At 34.3% G+C, this 17738-nt stretch overlaps 1 protein-coding gene and 1 long non-coding RNA gene across 3 annotated transcripts in view; one reads left to right on the top strand and one right to left on the bottom strand.

Annotated features, from left to right (window-relative positions):
- Positions 1-8177, top strand: part of LOC127543905 (uncharacterized) — a 34612-nt gene extending 26435 nt beyond the window's left edge. For both annotated transcript variants that reach the window (XR_007949329.1, XR_007949330.1), the window contains one exon: positions 7898-8177. This is a non-coding gene — a long non-coding RNA (uncharacterized LOC127543905). The remainder of the gene's footprint in view (positions 1-7897) is intronic.
- Positions 1-17738, bottom strand: part of CCDC178 (coiled-coil domain containing 178) — a 644800-nt gene that overhangs the window by 354179 nt on the left and 272883 nt on the right. The window contains exon 19 of the mRNA XM_051970271.1: positions 8183-8342. Coding sequence (XP_051826231.1) covers positions 8183-8342 — 160 coding nt within the window. The remainder of the gene's footprint in view (positions 1-8182; positions 8343-17738) is intronic.

The raw sequence follows: 17738 nt of genomic DNA, 5'->3' as shown, positions 1-17738 counted from the left end.
CAGATCAGAGAGAGCCAGATAATTCTTTATGCTAATCAACATTTCTCAGGTACAGTTTAGATCTGTTGGGTTTTTTAAATCTCTTGGTTATATTCACTAATACCTTAGCACTTTTCTCTAATAATCTTTAATAAGATATAATGCCATTTTGCACGTGCCTTCGTTAACAGTGCTAGCTGAAGCAGCACTTTATCAAGGCTTGGTTGTCTAAGATGTCAGTAATTTACATCTTGTCCTTCAAAAATTTATCTTAATACAAAGGAGAGAGCTGACATAGTTTCAAAGCATGCATTATAATTGAGAACATGTATAGAGCTTTGTGTGGCTCTGGGTTATTAAGAGGTGCTCAACAGATCCCAAACCCCCTCTCCCCAAAGTCTCAGTTAAGCTTAAAAAGGAAACAAATATGTCTTCCAAAGAAATCAGTCCACTAAATGAGTATTAAGAATTTTGCATATAGAATTATTTCATATTTCCAAACTAAATTGTGTCTATTTGAAGAGACAGACAGAAACAGAAGAGAGACAAAGAGAAAGTGATGGAGACAGAGAGAAAATGACATAGAGAGACTGAGGCAGAGGCAGAGAGAGAGAGACAGAAAGACAAAAAGTGATACAGAGACAGACACACAGACAGAGGCAAAGAGACAGAGACAGAGGCAGAGAGACACACAGAGACAAGAGATAGAAACAGAAGCAGAGAGACACAGAGAGAGACAGAGAGAGAAAGAGACAAAGATAAAAAGCAGTACAGAGGCAGACACACACACACACAGGGATAAAGGCAGAGATAGACAGAGACAGAGACATATAGAGAGAGACAGAGACAAAGACAGAGAAAGACAGAGACAGAGGAGACATACACAGAGAAACAGAGAGACAAAGAGAGACAGAGACAGAAAGACAGGGAGAGAGAAGGGGGGAGGGGGAACAGAGAAACAGATGGGGGGAGAGTCAGAGACAGAGACAGACAGAGGCAGACAGAGACAGAGACAAACACAGAGAGAGAGAAAAAGAGAGAACAGACAGAGACAGAGAGAAACTAAAGACATCAAGGAAGGTTCTTAGATACTTAAAAACTTTCTATAAGGAAATTCCCCTGAGAAGAGAGAAATGACCTTGATTGGTGAATATTTAATGAGGAAGTGAGGTAAAAGTCTTCTGTTCCTCCAGCTGAGAAGCTGGCCTCCAACAATGTAGGCAGGGGGAAGCCATCTCTAACCAGAATTCTTTAGTTGGTTTTCTCCTGCATAAGCTGAAACTCATGCTAAACTCTAATGGAGCAAACCAAGGACATGGGTTCCTTTTCTCCAACTAATTGGATTTTGTTTATAGTCTCTTCGTTGGGTGGGGTCCTGATCTTGAGGTTTAGCAGCAATTTCATCAATCAGTCATGCCCTTCAAAAACTGAGGCCTTTTCAGAAAATAGAAGAAAAAATATAAATCACAAATTTATAATTAGTTATTAGTGTAATAGTGTAATGATAATTTTCTCATTGTGAAAGAAAATTAAGTCCCTTATAGACTTTCTCAAACTTATATAGCAATCCCATGAGCCACTATGCATCACTGAATCCAGCTATGTTTAATAGGTGCATGCTAGATGTAGGTTGGAATGATGGAGGGTATTTCACAGAAGTAAAAGGAAGCAATTATAGTATACAAAAGAATCTTTTCAGATTCAGATTCAGAAAGGCAAAGGTGACATCCCCATCACCATTTAATCTTTTTTTTTTTTTTTTTTTGGCAAGGCAATCAAGGTTAAGTGACTTGTCCAAGCTCACACAACTTGCCATGGGTCATATTTGACCATTTAATTTGCAAATGCCCAAGTTACCCACTACATCTTAAATTATTGCCAAAAGTCTTGACTTAAGTCTTGCGACTGGACTTGTATGACTAAAAGAAAGAGGGAGGCTGAGGACTTTGCACAGCTCTGCCTCACTTAACTCCAATTCATGCACAAATCAAATATCACACTCCTGTCATTGGTCCTCTTGGGTGAAGGATGAACAACCATCTGAAAAATCCTCAGTAGGTCTTTATTGCTTCTAATAAAAAAAAATTCATACTTTTCTGTTTAGCATTTTACCACACTTCTCAATCTGGTCCCAGTTTACTTTTTCAGAGATCTCACAACCACATTCCAGAAAAAAACTGGCTGACTTTCTGTTCCAAAACTTGGCAATCTATTCACTACCTACTTGGGGAGAAGTCACTCAGTCTCTTTATGCTTCCTTTTCTTCACCCATAAAATGAAGGGGTTGTACCAGCTAACCATGGAGGTTCTTCCTGGTTCTACATTTATGATCCCATCAGCCTATCATCTCCCTGACTTTAAGAGCCCCTGAATCCCACATATCTGGGATGTAATTCTTCACTTTTGCTTCAGAATCTTTGGCTTTCTCTCAATTCATACGCCATTTCATAAAGAAGTCTTTCCTATTCTCCTTTAGCTTTTTATGCCCTATTCCTTCTCAACAAAATCTTGCTTTTACACATGTATTTATTTTCTGCATACATGGCATTATGTAAACTTTTTGAGAACAAAAAGTATCAATCATACTTAAATGTCTTGCATACATAGGCACATAATGATTGTTAATTTGAACGGAATTAATGAATTAATTTGAATGGAACCGAGATGACAATGGACCACAATCAGTCATCATATAAAGCTTCTTTTCTAGATTAATCAATAATATCTAAGAATATATTTAACCAAATTGCTAGAGAGAAGGGTCTCTAATAATGAGATCCATTAGTCTGATAATCATACATGTCATGACTCAGTTTTAAGATTGGGTCACATGAGGCACAGAGACAAAACTGGTATGTCTAAGAAATTGCCAAAATGGGCAACCTTTGAACAGGATCATTGTGAAATATAACTTTGAACAATGAAACACAACATAGCAATGGGCAGATCAAGTACTTTGGCTTGTTGTAATAAGAAACAGGAAAGTTAATTTCTGAAAACAGCCAGGGCAATTCCCAAGAATAAGAGATCCATAGCAGCTGCTGTAACTGACAAGTACCAGTGTTAACTGTTCCTGAGCCAGGAAATAGGAGGTGAAATGTGTAATTAGTGAACAAAGCAATCCAAATGAAGCAGTAATTTTTTCAACTACAATCATGGACAGGGACCTGAGAGAGCACTCCTTAACCCACTATGTTTAAAAAACATTGAAGTGAGTTATTAGAATATGAACAGAAATGCTAGACACCAAAGCAACTACTTTCATGTGCTCAACCATGCACACACGCATGCATGTAGGTATTCACTCAACAGTGAACTTAAATAAATACTGTATATAGAAATAAAGACAATTTGTAGTAGTGGTAGCTTCAGAGTAAAAAGATGGCCAAGGTTCAAGTTGTGATTTTGACTAATGTTGGCAATATTATTTTGAATGACTTCATTCTTCTCATCTCTGTAGAAAAATAGTATAAGTTTCACAGAAAGGACTTACCCAAATTGTTGGAGGGTATTTTCTCATTTGGGAATACCCCATACCAATGAACTTATAGACACAGTCCCTATCCTAGTGTGCAGTCACTGTGCCAATTTAGGAGGAAAATAACAAAGTTTAGATCATGTAAGATTCTGTCCTCATGGAGCATTGTTTCTTTCTTTTTTAATTAAAGCTTTTTTTCAACATTGACCCTTGCAAAGCCTTCTGTTCCAAATTATCCTCTCCTTCCCTCCTCCCCATGCCCTCCCCTAGATGGTAGATAATCCAATACATGTTGAATATCTTAAAATATATGTTAAATACAATATATGTATACATATTTATAGAGCTATCTTGCTGCACAAGAAAAATGAAGAAGAAAAAAAAAACTGGGAAAAAAAAACGAAATAAAAGCAAATAACAACAGAAAGAGTGAGAATGCTATGTTGTGGTCCACACTCAGTTCCCAGGGTTCTCTCTCTGGGTGTAGATGGCACTCTTCATCACTGAACAATTGGAATTGGTCTGAATCGTCTCCTTGTTGAAAAAGAGACATTTCCATCAGAATACATCTTCATTTGTTGTTGTTGTTGTTGTTGTTGTTGTTTGTTGTTGTTGTGTATTATTGTTGAAGTAAATAATGATCTCTTGGTTCTGCTCATTTCACTCAGCATCAGTTCATGTAAGTCTCTCCAGGCCTTTCTGAGATCATCCTGTTGGTCGTTTCTTACAGAACAATAATATTCCATAATATTCATATACCACAATTTATTCAGCTATTCTCTAACTGATGAACATCCACTCAGTTTCCAGTTTCTAGCCACTACAAAGAGGGCTGCCACAAACATTTCTGCACATGTGGGTCTCTTTCCCTTCTTTAAGATCTCTGGGCTATAAGCCCAGTAGTAACATTGCTGGATCAAAGGGTGTGTACAGTTTGATTGCCCTTTGAGCATACAATTTGAGCATTCAAGATTGCTCATGGAGCATATTTTCTAGATAAACAACGTAACATAGATCTTCAAAATCTACAAACACTTTCCTTAGAAAAATTGTGTAAAGTTGGCTATGTAAATATCATCATTCTTTTATTTACACAGATTTAGAGGGCAGCTTAGTGGTTTAGTCGTGTTGGGCTTGGAATCAGGATGACCTGAGTTCAAATTCAGCCTCAGACATTAACTAGTTATGTGACTTTGGGCAAAGCAGCTAACCTATGTTTGCCTCAGTTTCCTTAACTGTTAAATGGGAATAATAATAGCATTTATTTGCCAGGATTGTTGTGAGGAACAAATTGAGAGAATATTCAAAGGGCACTTAGTATATAATGCCTTGCACATGATAAATGCTACATAAATGTTCATTCCCTCCCTATTTTCCTTTATAAAATAAAACAACTTTTTTTTTTTTTTTTTTTTTTTTTGCTGATTAGTATTTTTCCTTTTCTTTTCCTCTTCTTCCTATTTACTATTTTAGGTCACTTATTAATTTAGTATTAGATCTAGTAGAATTTGTAAATGCTGGGGAATTGATATTTATTGAGTTCTCAAAAATTATGGACCCAGAGTATAGTAAGACCTGAATTTGAATTCTGAAACAATGCAACAGTTCAATCCCTCTGAACCTCAATTTGTTCATCCAAAAAGGGGGATAACAACAATAACAATATTAAGAGTTATTATAACTCTTAGCTAGCACTTGGATGTTGCTTACTATATGACAGGTACTGTGCTAAGTGCTTTTAGCATATCATCTCATTTTTATTTCCTAATAACCCTGGGAAGTAGGAGTTATTATTAAGCACAATTTATATCCCACAGTTGAGGAAACTGGTTTGCCCAAAGTCACAGTAAATATTTGAGTTGGGATTTGAATTCAGGCTTTCCTAACTCCAAGCTCAGCACTCTATTCACATAACATCTATAAAAGAGATCTCACAGAACTGTTTTGAGGACAAAATTAAATAATATATCTAACATACTTTTCACACCCCCAAGTATTATAAGTCATTATTATTATCACAAATATCATACTCTAGGAAAAGATGAAATCTAAAATAGTGCAGAGAGAGAGGCTGGTTGAATTTGGAGATTTAGAAAACAAATTCAAATCTGAGGATTACAACTTTCTACCTATGTGACTACACTAATAATTTAACTTTTCTGGGCCTCAACTCATTTATAAAATGAAGGGGGTGGACAAAATAACTTCAAAGATCTTTTTCGACTCCAGTCCTCCAAGTTAGTTATTGTGTTATGAAAATCAGGATTTAAGTCAATATTCCTTTGGATATGTGGATTTTATTTAGTCAAACCTACACCCAATTTCCTGGTATCTCAGAGTAAATATTCATATATTTAACAGTGAATCTTCAAAGAGTTTTACTTATAATGGCCACTAGATGGCACCAAGTATTCTACGTCAGAAAATAAATCCAATTGTTTGTACTCTGCGTCTTTTTTCCTATGATGAGTAAAATGAGGCAATAACTTTTGAGTGTATATAATGGTCTCAGTTATGAACTATAAACAGAAATGCTCATGTAATATTATCACTGATGTAATATTATTTGGTTTTCCTAATGTTTTCCAAAAAGAATTGGATAAGAGGAGGAAGGAAGGGGGATTAGTATTTATTTATAAAGTATTTACTATGTATTTGACACTGTGTTGAATGTTTTACAAATATTATCTCAGTTGGTTCTTACAACAGCTCTGTGAGGTAGGTGCTATTATTATCCCCATTTTATAGGTGAGGAAACTAAGTCAGACCAAGATAAGTAACTTGCCCAGGATCAAATAACTAGTAAATGTCGCAGGATATATTTGAATTCAGGGATTCCTGATTCCAGGTCCAATGCACTGCTAACAGTACTAAAAAAGGCTCCAAATATAGATGAATATATAAATGATATTAAGTGTATGTGTGTGTGTGTGTGCATGTTGCATATATTTTATTATAATGTATATATTGTATATGCACAATTGGATTTCATTTTATGTATATAAGTGCATATACATATACATACACATATAATAAACTACTTATAATATATACATATATTTATATAAATACAAAATGTATATACATATATGAAGATATATGTATATACATTTTACTTAATATATATATACATATTATATATACATACATACTAAATACATAAACTATATATAAATATAGTTTTTACTTAATATCATCTTATGAAAATTGAGCTACAGACTGAAGATTATGGAATAGTTCATATCCAAATTTAGAAAAGGGTAGGTTTAAACAATTTCTGGCGAGAATTATTATTCTAATTTTCATATAAACAACAAATAAAAATAAGCTCCTACATGGAAAAACATATACACAGAAAAGAACTCCTCTCCTTTGGGCAGATTCCTGTTCTCCTAATAATCTAGATTACATCTAACCTGTTTCTCAATATTTTGGACCATTATTATTCACTATAATTAAATAATAGGGTATAAATATTGGTGTCATAATCATAAAATAATAGCTAACATTCATATAATGCTTTGAGGTTTACAAAGTACTTGACATGTGCAGGCACAGGTACATACAGAAAGTATTTGACATGTCAAATAGGACATGTACAGTCTTCAGCCACTTATTTTTTCCTAATCTCTTACTTAGGGAGGCAATGTGTTGCAACAAATAAGAGGCTGACTTCAGAGTCTAGGTCAGAATTCTATGTCTAACACAGATTAACTAGGTGACTCTAAACAAATCATTTAAACTTTCAATGTCCTAGGCAACTCCAAGGCTCTTTTAGCTGCAGAAAAGCTGCTAGCAAGCATTGGTAAAGGGAGTTTCCTCCTCTGAGAATAAATTCATCCCATCTCACACCACATGGTGGCAGGACTCTCCTCCTTAGCTTCTCCACTGAAGCCAAGCCTCTGGAAGGCCTCTAAGAAAGCTAGCCCTGGCCTCAGGCAACGAAACTAGATTGAGAAGGAGATAATAAAGGATTTGGCCTTTAATACCTGGCTATTCTCACAGTGGTGATTATTCTACTGAAATGAAGGCTACACCCAAGACCTCCAGAAAACCAAACAGAACCCTACACAAATGAAATCACAAGATCATTTATTATTCCCTTCTTACTTTATAAAAAACCTCCTAGCATAATAATTCCTTAATAGACTGCAACTTCTCAAGGATAGGAGTTATTCTTTAGTCAACAAAATGAAACACATTGCCTGAGTTCAATTGAAATAATAGCTGCTTTGAAAAAGCTAATTATAACAACACATATGTGCTTGTCCTTTAGCAAAAAGAATTCACCAAAGAATGGTGTGTTCATTAAAAACAATAAAATGTATGTTTACAAATTTTCACCATTAAGAGAAAAATTTGAGATAGTGCTAGATAACTACAATAGTTTCTTTTGGTATTTATTTTTTAAATAATTGATGAATTTTTTGAACTTTCTAGAAAATTCCCAACAACACCTCCATGTGGATCCCTCCATTATAATTAAGAAAAGCAATTAAGCAACACTGACAACATAAGAAGGTATGAGCATCTCGGGAAGGCACAAACTAGTGAAAGAGAAGGATGGCTGATATGAAGATTTGCTGAATAATTTCTGAGAAATGAAAAGTTGAAAAAAAGTCAAAGTTTCAGAATAAGTGCTCTGGGTTAGTCAATAAGTTAATTATAAAGATGCTCCTCTAATTCTTGAAAAGTAAAATAATGTGCTTTTTAAATTGGACTTACAGTTTTCGTGTGCAAATTGTCTTTTCTTGCTATTAGGGCATTATCATATGCTTTTCTTTCCTGGCTAATTCTGACTTCTAAAATCTTCAGTTCATCAATGAGCATATCAAACAGTTCCTTATAATTGTCCCTGTTAAATTTTGTAAATTCATAGATTTCCCTTTAAAGAAAAAAAAGATTACATTTATCATTTATCAGCTTTCAAAAAGTACTAGTTAGTACTATACACAACATGAAGAGGAAAGCTCCCCTTGATTATATTATGCTAAAACTATAAGAGAACGATATATTCTTACCCATCCACTTCTCTGCAAGGTCATACCTAAGCCATCCAAGAAAAAAACAAAACAATCTTTTGGGGAAATTAGATGGGAAATAACAGAGGCTGGCATGGAAGTTACCATAGGCTATAATTTTAGAACTTGACTGTATCACAAAAATTCTAAAGTCCCAATTCATTTACAAAGTAAACAAGGCCCCAAGAAACTAAAATGATTTGTTCAATCATAGTGGTACTTCAGTGAAATAGTTTGGTGATAGTAGAGCTAAGATTGGAACTGAGGTTCTTTTATTTCATATCCAGTGGGGTCTATCAATTATTATTGTTGTTGTGGTGGTGGTGGTGGTTGTAACTGCATTTCAATATATTTGGTATCCTTTATAGGAGCAGCTAGGTAATACAGTAGATAGAGCACTGGCCCTGAAGTTAGAAGACTCATCTTAGTGAATTCAAAACTGACTTCAGATACTTGGCAGCTATGAGAACCTGAACAAATTGCTAACTTGTTTGCCTCAGTTTCCTTGTCTATGAAATAAGTTGAAGAAGAAAATGGCAAACCATTTCAGGATCTTAGCCAAGAAAACCCCAAATGGGGTTGTGAGGAATAGAACAGGACTGAAGCAATTCAACAACAACAACAAATCAGTCTATGTGTTTTCCTTTATACTTTTAAAAACATCATTCTGGGAAGAGACTCAGATGTTTCATCAAACTGCCAATGGAGACTTAACAGAGACAGAAAGATTGACAGACACAAACACAGAGAAACAGAGACAATGATGGGGAGAGAGACAAGGAAAGAAAAAGAGAAGGGGGAGAGAAGAAGAGAAAGAAGAAAGAAGGGGGAAGGGGAGAGAGAGGAGAGAAAGCGAGACACAGAGAGATGGACAGAGAGAGACAGTGAAAGAGAGAGAGAGAAAGAGAAGAGAAGGAAGAGAAAGATTAAAAGGAGGAGGAGGAGGAGGAAAAAAGAGGAGGAAGAGGAGAAGGAAGGAAGAAGAAGAAGGAAAAAGAAGGAAGAAGAAGAAAAAGACAAAGAAAAAGAAGAAAAGGGGAGAGGGAGAGGGAGAGAGAGAGAAAGAGAGAGAGAGAGAGAGAGAGAGAGAAGAGAGAGAGAGAGAGAGAGAGAGAGAGAGAGAGAGAGAGAGAAGCAAGAGAGAAAGGGACTAAGAAAAATTCAACTCTTGAAAGAAGGAAGATTTCTGGTACAGTTTGCTGTATGGTAAATGAAAGGAATCATCCACATCTAACAGCTAAAATGCCTTCTACTTGGAGAATTAAGGCAGGGAGTTATTCAAATAGTTATTCAGAGAGTTTCTTGTCCCAACAATCCCTGGAGTATATTTGCCTTCTGGGAGATGTTAACCATTGGCTTATTTTAGTCTTGGTGGGGACTCCACAAATAGAAAAGGGAATCAAGATATCTAAGTATTTGTAGCAACTCCATGTTCAAATCTTTTCTTGCAGAAGTTGATGAACTATGTAAGTATCTTCTGTGTGTTTGTGCCTATCTATGGAATCTCCCTTTCCCCTCCCCTCCCCCCTTATCATTTATACCATATACATATTTTATAGGGCAAAATAAAAGATATCCTGTAGCCTTTTCCACACACACACACACACACACACACACACACACACACACACCAATAACAACTAGTGAAAACACTAGAATGTTCCTCCTTATCTTTGCCTATTGGCTCTCTTAACTTTCTTCAATTCTCAGTTAAAATCCCATCTTTTACAGCAAGATTTTTGTGTTTTCCTTTCATCATATTGCCTTCCTTTTGTTGAATGTTTCCCATATATCCCATATATTGTTTGTCTCTTTATAGTTGTTGGCATATTTTCTCTTCCACATTAGATATGGAAACAAAAATGTCTTTTGTCTTTCTTCAAGACCTTGGTGCTTAGCACAGTGTCTACACGCATAAACAACTATTTATTGACAGTTATTGGCTGTGTTTATTGACTGAGTTGTTGATTTTTTATTCTACCAATCAGAATAATACTGAAAGCAGTGAAAGTGTCAAATAAGTCATTGCAAAGATAAAATGCCAATAAAAAGCCTCCAAGAAAGAGAATAGAGTAGAACCACAGTGAAGGAGGAAGGAATAGCCAATCACTATTTTATATTATCCAAAACAATTGCCTTTTCTGTTAATAAAGATAATTTAATTGACTGAAATTAAGTATTCAGTTTTCTCAGTAATTTGAGCCAACATTGATATTCTTTCATTATGACCACAAAGAATTATTAAGTGCCATCTGCACTTAAAAATCAGTTGACTAGGATCCCCTGAAGTTCATGTCTTATAACTAGAGTATTCCTGATGGCATTGCTAGTGTAGCACAAGTTCTTTCAAAAGGTTCCAAATAATATACTTCTGAAATTCTCAATGGTCAGTTTGATCACCGCTAGAATTCCAAAATTGGGAGGCAATATTTTTCTGTTTGTTTTATTTTGTTTTCAACAACTTATGACACAAAGACAGATTACAATCTATCCTTCTAAAGCACTCCTTAGGGGAAGAGACATTTGTTTATGTTTTTGTGCTGCTGGCACAGTGATTATTATGGATTAGGCAGTGGTAGTGGTAGTATTATTTAACATTTATGTAACAGCATAAGGCTTTCAAATGCTTCGTAGGCATGAGCTCATGTGAACTTCACAACAATCCTATAAAGTAGGTGCTATTATTATCTCCATTTTACAAGTGAAAAAAATGAATCCAGGAGAGATTTAATGACTTGCAAGTATTTCAGGAGGGATTCATCATCAAAAAGTCTTCCGAATTCTATGGCCATCACTCTATCCACCAAGATGTTTCTTGAATAAAAACACAAGAACTATTTCATGTTCTTCTGTATCCCTGAGGTGTCCATACCATGTGGGTGGAGAAAATGTTATTTTGATATATACTGCATGCTATGTTTTTCTTTTTATAAGCCTGGTATCAGAGGAGAGCCATTTCTCTGGAAAGATGGAAGACCATATAGAGATACTCTCCCTAGAGGAATTAACTAGTTTACCTTTTGAGCTTGCCCTAAGAAGAACTGCTCTAAATTGGAAAATGAGGTAAGCCAATTTTTAAGCATCTTTTTCTAGCTGTCATCATATTTCATATCATTCATGAATTATTGAAGAGAATGGGACTAATAGAAAGAAGAAATGGATGAAAACACAGAATTAAAGGCAAAGGTCTTAATGCAATGGAAGGAAAAGATTCCCACTGAAAAGCTCTCCCATGCAGGAAAAATGCATATTGTTAACTGTGGATGTCAGTTGGTGATTAGAGAAACCATATTTTCTGAGAGAATACTGAGAATTCATAAACTATATCATACATCAAGGGAATGAAAATAGTAGCTTTAAAAGAAAACCAGTATCTAGAATGATGAGAGTACATGAATTCAAAGAAAAAATATACCCAATGAAGAGAATGACTACAAGGAGTCAGGAAGTAGCATTAAATGACATATTTTCAGACATTGATAATGTCTAACCTGAGGCAAGTGTTTATATCATAATTGATTTTTATTAATTGATATTTCTAAGAGTGAAACATCATAATAATGTGGGAAAAGAATAAGGGAATGAGATTGACAAGGCAGTAATATAAAAAATAGTTGAAAGAGAGAGTTCAAACTATATTTTTCAAGAGGAACTTTAATTCCATGTGGAAGGCAAATGAATTAAAGAATGACTTTATAAGCATATAGACCATGACTCAATTGAAAAGGAAGAGAATCAAGGAAGAAGACTTGGTAAAGCTTTCTTTAAAACAGGTGAAAAAATCAATCAATAAACATTTATTAAGCATCTATTATGTGTCCTGATGGTGTTGCCTTTTTGTAATTTGCCCTTTGTTTCTAAAGAGGATCAGTGATGTCTTGGATGATGTTTTGACGTGTGTGAATTGAATTTAAGTGAGGCAGAATTGCACAAAATCATCAGCTTCACTTTCTTTTCCTGAGTCACTGAAGTGCAGTGACAAAACCAAAGTTAGGATAATTATTGATGATGACCTGGGATGCAATGGATGGCCTTGGCATTTTCAATGTCTGACCAAGCTCTAAGGGCCCGCAGTTTCTGCTTCAGCCACTTTCATGGATGCTTGAACAAATTGTTTTCATCCATCCATTCCACTAGGGAAAGTCTTCATGTGCTTTGGGCAGATATCCCCCTAACTTATTGAGAGGTTTGATACTTGTCATTTACTTTCAACCTGGTTTAATCTGTCTCCCAAAACATATTACTACAGTGTGGTTGCTGTGCATTCTACAGCTTCTTGTAGCAACAGATAATAAGTTCAAGGGAATACCAAAGATGGATGAACAGCCCTGAAAAGGGCTTCACAAGCCCTCACACTAGAATTTTCCTGAACATCCATACATCCCTGTTGTCCTGTACAATAATAGGACAGGTGAGAGAAAATTAATACATTCTGCTTTAGACATGCTGAGTTTAATGTTTACTTGACATCCAGTTTGAGATGTCTAAAAGGCAGTTGCAGACACAAGACTGGAGGTTAGCAGACAGACTGGGAAAGGAATGATAAATGTAAGAGTCATCAGTATAGAGAGGATAATTAAATCCATGAGACCTGATGAGATCAGCAATTGAAGCTATATAGAAGGGAAAAAGAAGAGAGTCCAGAACAGAGCCCTGAGACATACCTAGGGTTAGAGGGAATGAGCTGAAGGAGGATCCAGCAAAGAAGACAAAGAAGGAATATTCAGATAGGTGGGAGTTAAAACAGGAACAGGTGATATCTTAAAAAACTAGAGGAAAGAAAATATCAAGGTGGAGTGAGTAACACTTTCAAAGGCTAATAAGTAAAAAAGAATGAAGAAAAAAGTCATTGGATTGGGAAAGATTTTTAATTCAATAAAAATCTGGCATGGAGAAAAGGAATAAGGAAAAAAGGAAGTAAAAAAAGGAAGAAACAAATGAATGAAAACAATGAATATACCTTTTACAACCTATGAGATAATAAAAATATCCCGAATATAAAAGAGCCCAGACTAAAATAAAAATTTAATGAAAAAATCTAAACAATAAGGTTATAAAATGAATCACAAAATTATGTGAAATAATAATAATTATGAGACACTATACCAAAATTTCTAGAACACAGCTAAGCAATGTCCAGAGGTAAAAAAGATAATCATCTTTATGTGTACGTGTGTGTGTGTGTGTGTGTGCGTGTGTGTGTGTGTATTAAAGGAGAGAATTAGTGAATTGGATATTTTTTAAGTTAGAAAGCTAACAAATAAAACAACTAAAATAAGGACAAAAGAAGACTTAAAATTATAGAAGAAATAAATAAATGGAAAACATTATAGAACTTATTTTTTTTAAAAAATTAAATCTGATCTAAATAATTGTAAAAATATTAATTGCTCATGGGTAGGCGGAACCAATATAATAAAAATGACAATTCTACTTAAATTAATCTACTTAATGTCATACCAATCAAACTACTAAAATTGTTTTATAGAACTAGAAAAAAATTAAGAAATTAATCTGGAAAAACAAAAGTTCAAGTATATCAAGGGAATCAATGAAAAAAAAGTGAACAAAGTTAGTCTAGCCATACCAGATCTTGCACTGTATTTTAAAGCAGTAATTATCAAAACAATCTGGTACTGATCAAGTGGAGTATCAGCAGAAGAGCTCAGGCACAAATTACATTATAATAAATTGTAGAGGGCCACAAATAGTGGAGGAATTCTGGGTAAGGTACAAGATTTTTCAGTCCAGAGGAAACCTGCTAACAATAACTGGTTTGGCTCCCCATTTCCCTTTGGCATTCTCACCTCATTTTAGGGTATCAGAACACCTAAAAAATGGAGTAAAACATTTTCCAGCTGAAGATAACTTAAAAGTTCAACAGAAAAGTCTGAGGCACCAGGATGGGAGTCCTGTTTATAATCCTGCTTATAATCCCTTGGACCATGCCAACATAGTTCAAGTCCCAAATCATGGCCTGAGCATCAGCAAAGCAGGACTCTGTTGCTTTAACACATTAGAACTTACAGCTACACTGGAGTAGGGATACTTCTAACAGTTCCAAGGCAGAAAAGAGTGCATGTGGTCAGATTCCTAGAAGGATCTCTGAAAACAACTGCACAAAATCCCTGAAGCTTGGGCCAGTGCATCCTTTACCTTGGAAATAGAGGCCTACTTTAATGAAGAGTTAAAAGCAGAGTAATAGGCTAGGAAAATGAGCAGAAAACAAAAAAGGTTTCTGACCATTGAAAATTATTATGGTGACAAGAAAGATCAAAACACACACTCAGAAGATTGTAACAGTCAAAATTCCTATATCCAAAGCCTCCAAGAAAAATAAGAATTGGATTCAGACCATGGAAGAGTCCAAAAGGGATTTTGATAATCAAGTAAGAGAGATAGAGGAAAAATTAGGAAAAGAATCGAGAGTGGTACAAAAGGAAATGCAAAAATTCTTCATGAGAAGAATGCCTTAAAAATGGCCAATCAGGAAAGGAGGCACAAAAACTCACTGAGCAAAATAATTCCTTAAAATAGAATTAAGCAAATGGAAGTTAATGATTTTATGAAAAATCAAGATACAATAAAGCTCCAAAAATAACAAAAAATAGAAGAAGGTGAAATATTTCATTGGAAAAACAAATGACTTAGAAAATAGACCAGCAGAGATAATTTAACAATTATTGGCCTTCCTGAAAGTAATGGTTAAAAAAAGAGCCTGAAAATCATCTTTCTACAAATTATCAAAGAAAACTGTTCTGATATTCTAGAACTAGAGGATAAAATAGAAATTGAAAGAATCCACTGATCACCTCCTGAAAGAGATCCCCCAAAAGATTGAAAGTGTTTTGGAATATTGTAGCCAAATTCTGGAACTCTCAGATTAAGGAGAAAATATTGCAAACACCCAGAAAAAAAACAATTCAAGTATAGTGGAGCCAGAGTCAGGATAACAAGCTTCTACATTAAGCAGCTTCTACATTAAAGAAGCAGAAGGCTTGGAATATGATATTCCAGAGAGCAATAGAGCTTGGATTACAACCAAGATTCACCTACCCAGCAAAACTGAGTAAATTCCTTCAGAAGAAAAGATGGTCACTCAATGAAATAGAGGATTTTCAAGCATTTGTGATGATAAGACCAGAGCTGAATAGAAAATCTGATTTTCAAATACAGGACTCTGGAGAAGCATAAGGAGGTAATCAGGAAAATGATATATAAGGGACTTAATAAGGTTTATCTGCTTATATTCCTTCATGGGAAGATGATACTTGTAACTCATTATTATGGCAGTTAAAAGAAGTATATATGTATATAGTCAGAGGGCACAAGTGTGAACTGAATATGAAGGAATAATGTCTTTTTAAAAATTGATGAAATTAAGGAGTGAGAGGAATGCACTGGGAAAAAAGAGAAAGGGAGAAATGGAATGATACAAATTATTTGGCATAAAAAAGAGACAAGAAATAGCTTTTACAGTAGAGGGGGAAACAGGGAAGAGAGAGTTAGAGATTGAACCTTACTCTCATCAAAACTGGCTCAAAGATGACAAAATGGTTTACATAGAAATCCCAGAGAATCAGCAAAGATATTGAGACAAACAATAATAGCCTAGGTAAAATAGTAGGCTAAAAAACAAATTCATAAAAATCAACAGTCTTTCAATATAATAATAAAAAAATCTAAGAGGTTATCATAGAAAGGCAAAAAACCATTATTCTAATTTATTTTAAAATAGAAAACACCTATTAAATACATAAAATATACAGGAGTCAACTTACAAAAACACACTTGATGCCTATATAGATTTATTTATAAAATGATCCTTAAAGAAATAAAGAACAATTTAAATAGTTGTAGAAATATTCAGTGCTCATGGCTACATCATGTGACATGACAAAAATGAAAAATTAGATTACAGATTTAGTGCTATAACAAAAAGTCAAAGGTATATTTATAAAACTAGACAACAATAATAATAATAATTCATTTAGAAAACCAAAAGATCTATAATATCAAGAAAAATAATGAAAAAGCTTAGGAATTCTGTTGCCTGATTTAACAAATGACTGGAATTCATCATCCTTTTATTTGGAAAATGTGTATCCCACAGAGATATCTATTGTTATTTTCATCAATAAATGTTATATAATTGTTTCAATATTAGTAGAATGCTGTTAAAGGTGATATCTGCATATTATTGCTTATAATATATCAAAATTTACAGGCCATAGTAGGCTTAATATATAAGTACCAGCAGGCCTGTAATGGTGTAGGAAAAACTCCCTTTTCAATTTTACTTATATTCTTCTTAAAGCAGGATACTATAATTGCAATACAAATAATGAACCCAATTTGTGATTTTATAAATCTTTTAAATTTATGCTTTGTATTTGACACATGAGGAAGTTGAATAACAACTTGAAAATCTTAAATTAATGCTAGACATGTCATAGATTTGGCTATGCTTAGTACTTATTGCAGCTCCATGAAGAGCTATGAGTCCTTCAGCTTTTGCATGGGCATCATGCAGCTCTCAACATCTGGAAAACAACTTAGATTTCATTCTATTAATACTTCTATTTTTGTTAAAAAGTTGTAGAACCGAATTGGAACAATAACAAATTGCATTTGAGGAAATGTATAATATTTCTCAAACATCTTAATCTACTCCTTGAAACAAAATCTATTTTTTTTTTTTTGCTAACACCAGTATTCTTCTTGTGATTCTATAGCTGTAAATCATGAAAAAATACAATCTCAAAAGAGTTAAAAGAGCAGCTGACCTGGGAGGCATAGTAAAAGACACATGGTGGGTATAAATAGGTTGCATTTTAGTACCAGTGATGACTTGTGTGCAAAAAAAAAAATGCCATTAGAATGATCATATAGGTAATAAATGATTGGATGAGGTTTGTTAAGTAGCAAGAGATATAAAATATATCACTCAAAAATCTGGGGAATATTAAAAATAAGTAAGATTTCTTGCATGCTAGGTAGATCCTCTACAAAGAATTTATGGGAAAATAGAAATAAAAATTGTGGTGAACAAGGTAACATACATGAGTTATAATGCACTTCACTATTAGGAGATAAGCATGTCAGAGAAATCATGGATGTACTGAAATACTGAATTGTAAGAATGAAAACCTAGAAAAGACAGCCAAAATAGCCAATGTCATCCAAAAATTTCTTGATAAGTGTTTGAAGAAAATCTATGTTCCCTCTAATTATACAGGGGAAGTAACATACATAAAAGT

The sequence above is a fragment of the Antechinus flavipes genome, chromosome 1 (assembly GCF_016432865.1).
Source record: "Antechinus flavipes isolate AdamAnt ecotype Samford, QLD, Australia chromosome 1, AdamAnt_v2, whole genome shotgun sequence".
Taxonomy (NCBI): Eukaryota; Metazoa; Chordata; class Mammalia; order Dasyuromorphia; family Dasyuridae; genus Antechinus; species Antechinus flavipes.
Note: the sequence above shows the minus strand (reverse complement) of the source record. Positions and strands in the feature narration are given on the sequence as shown.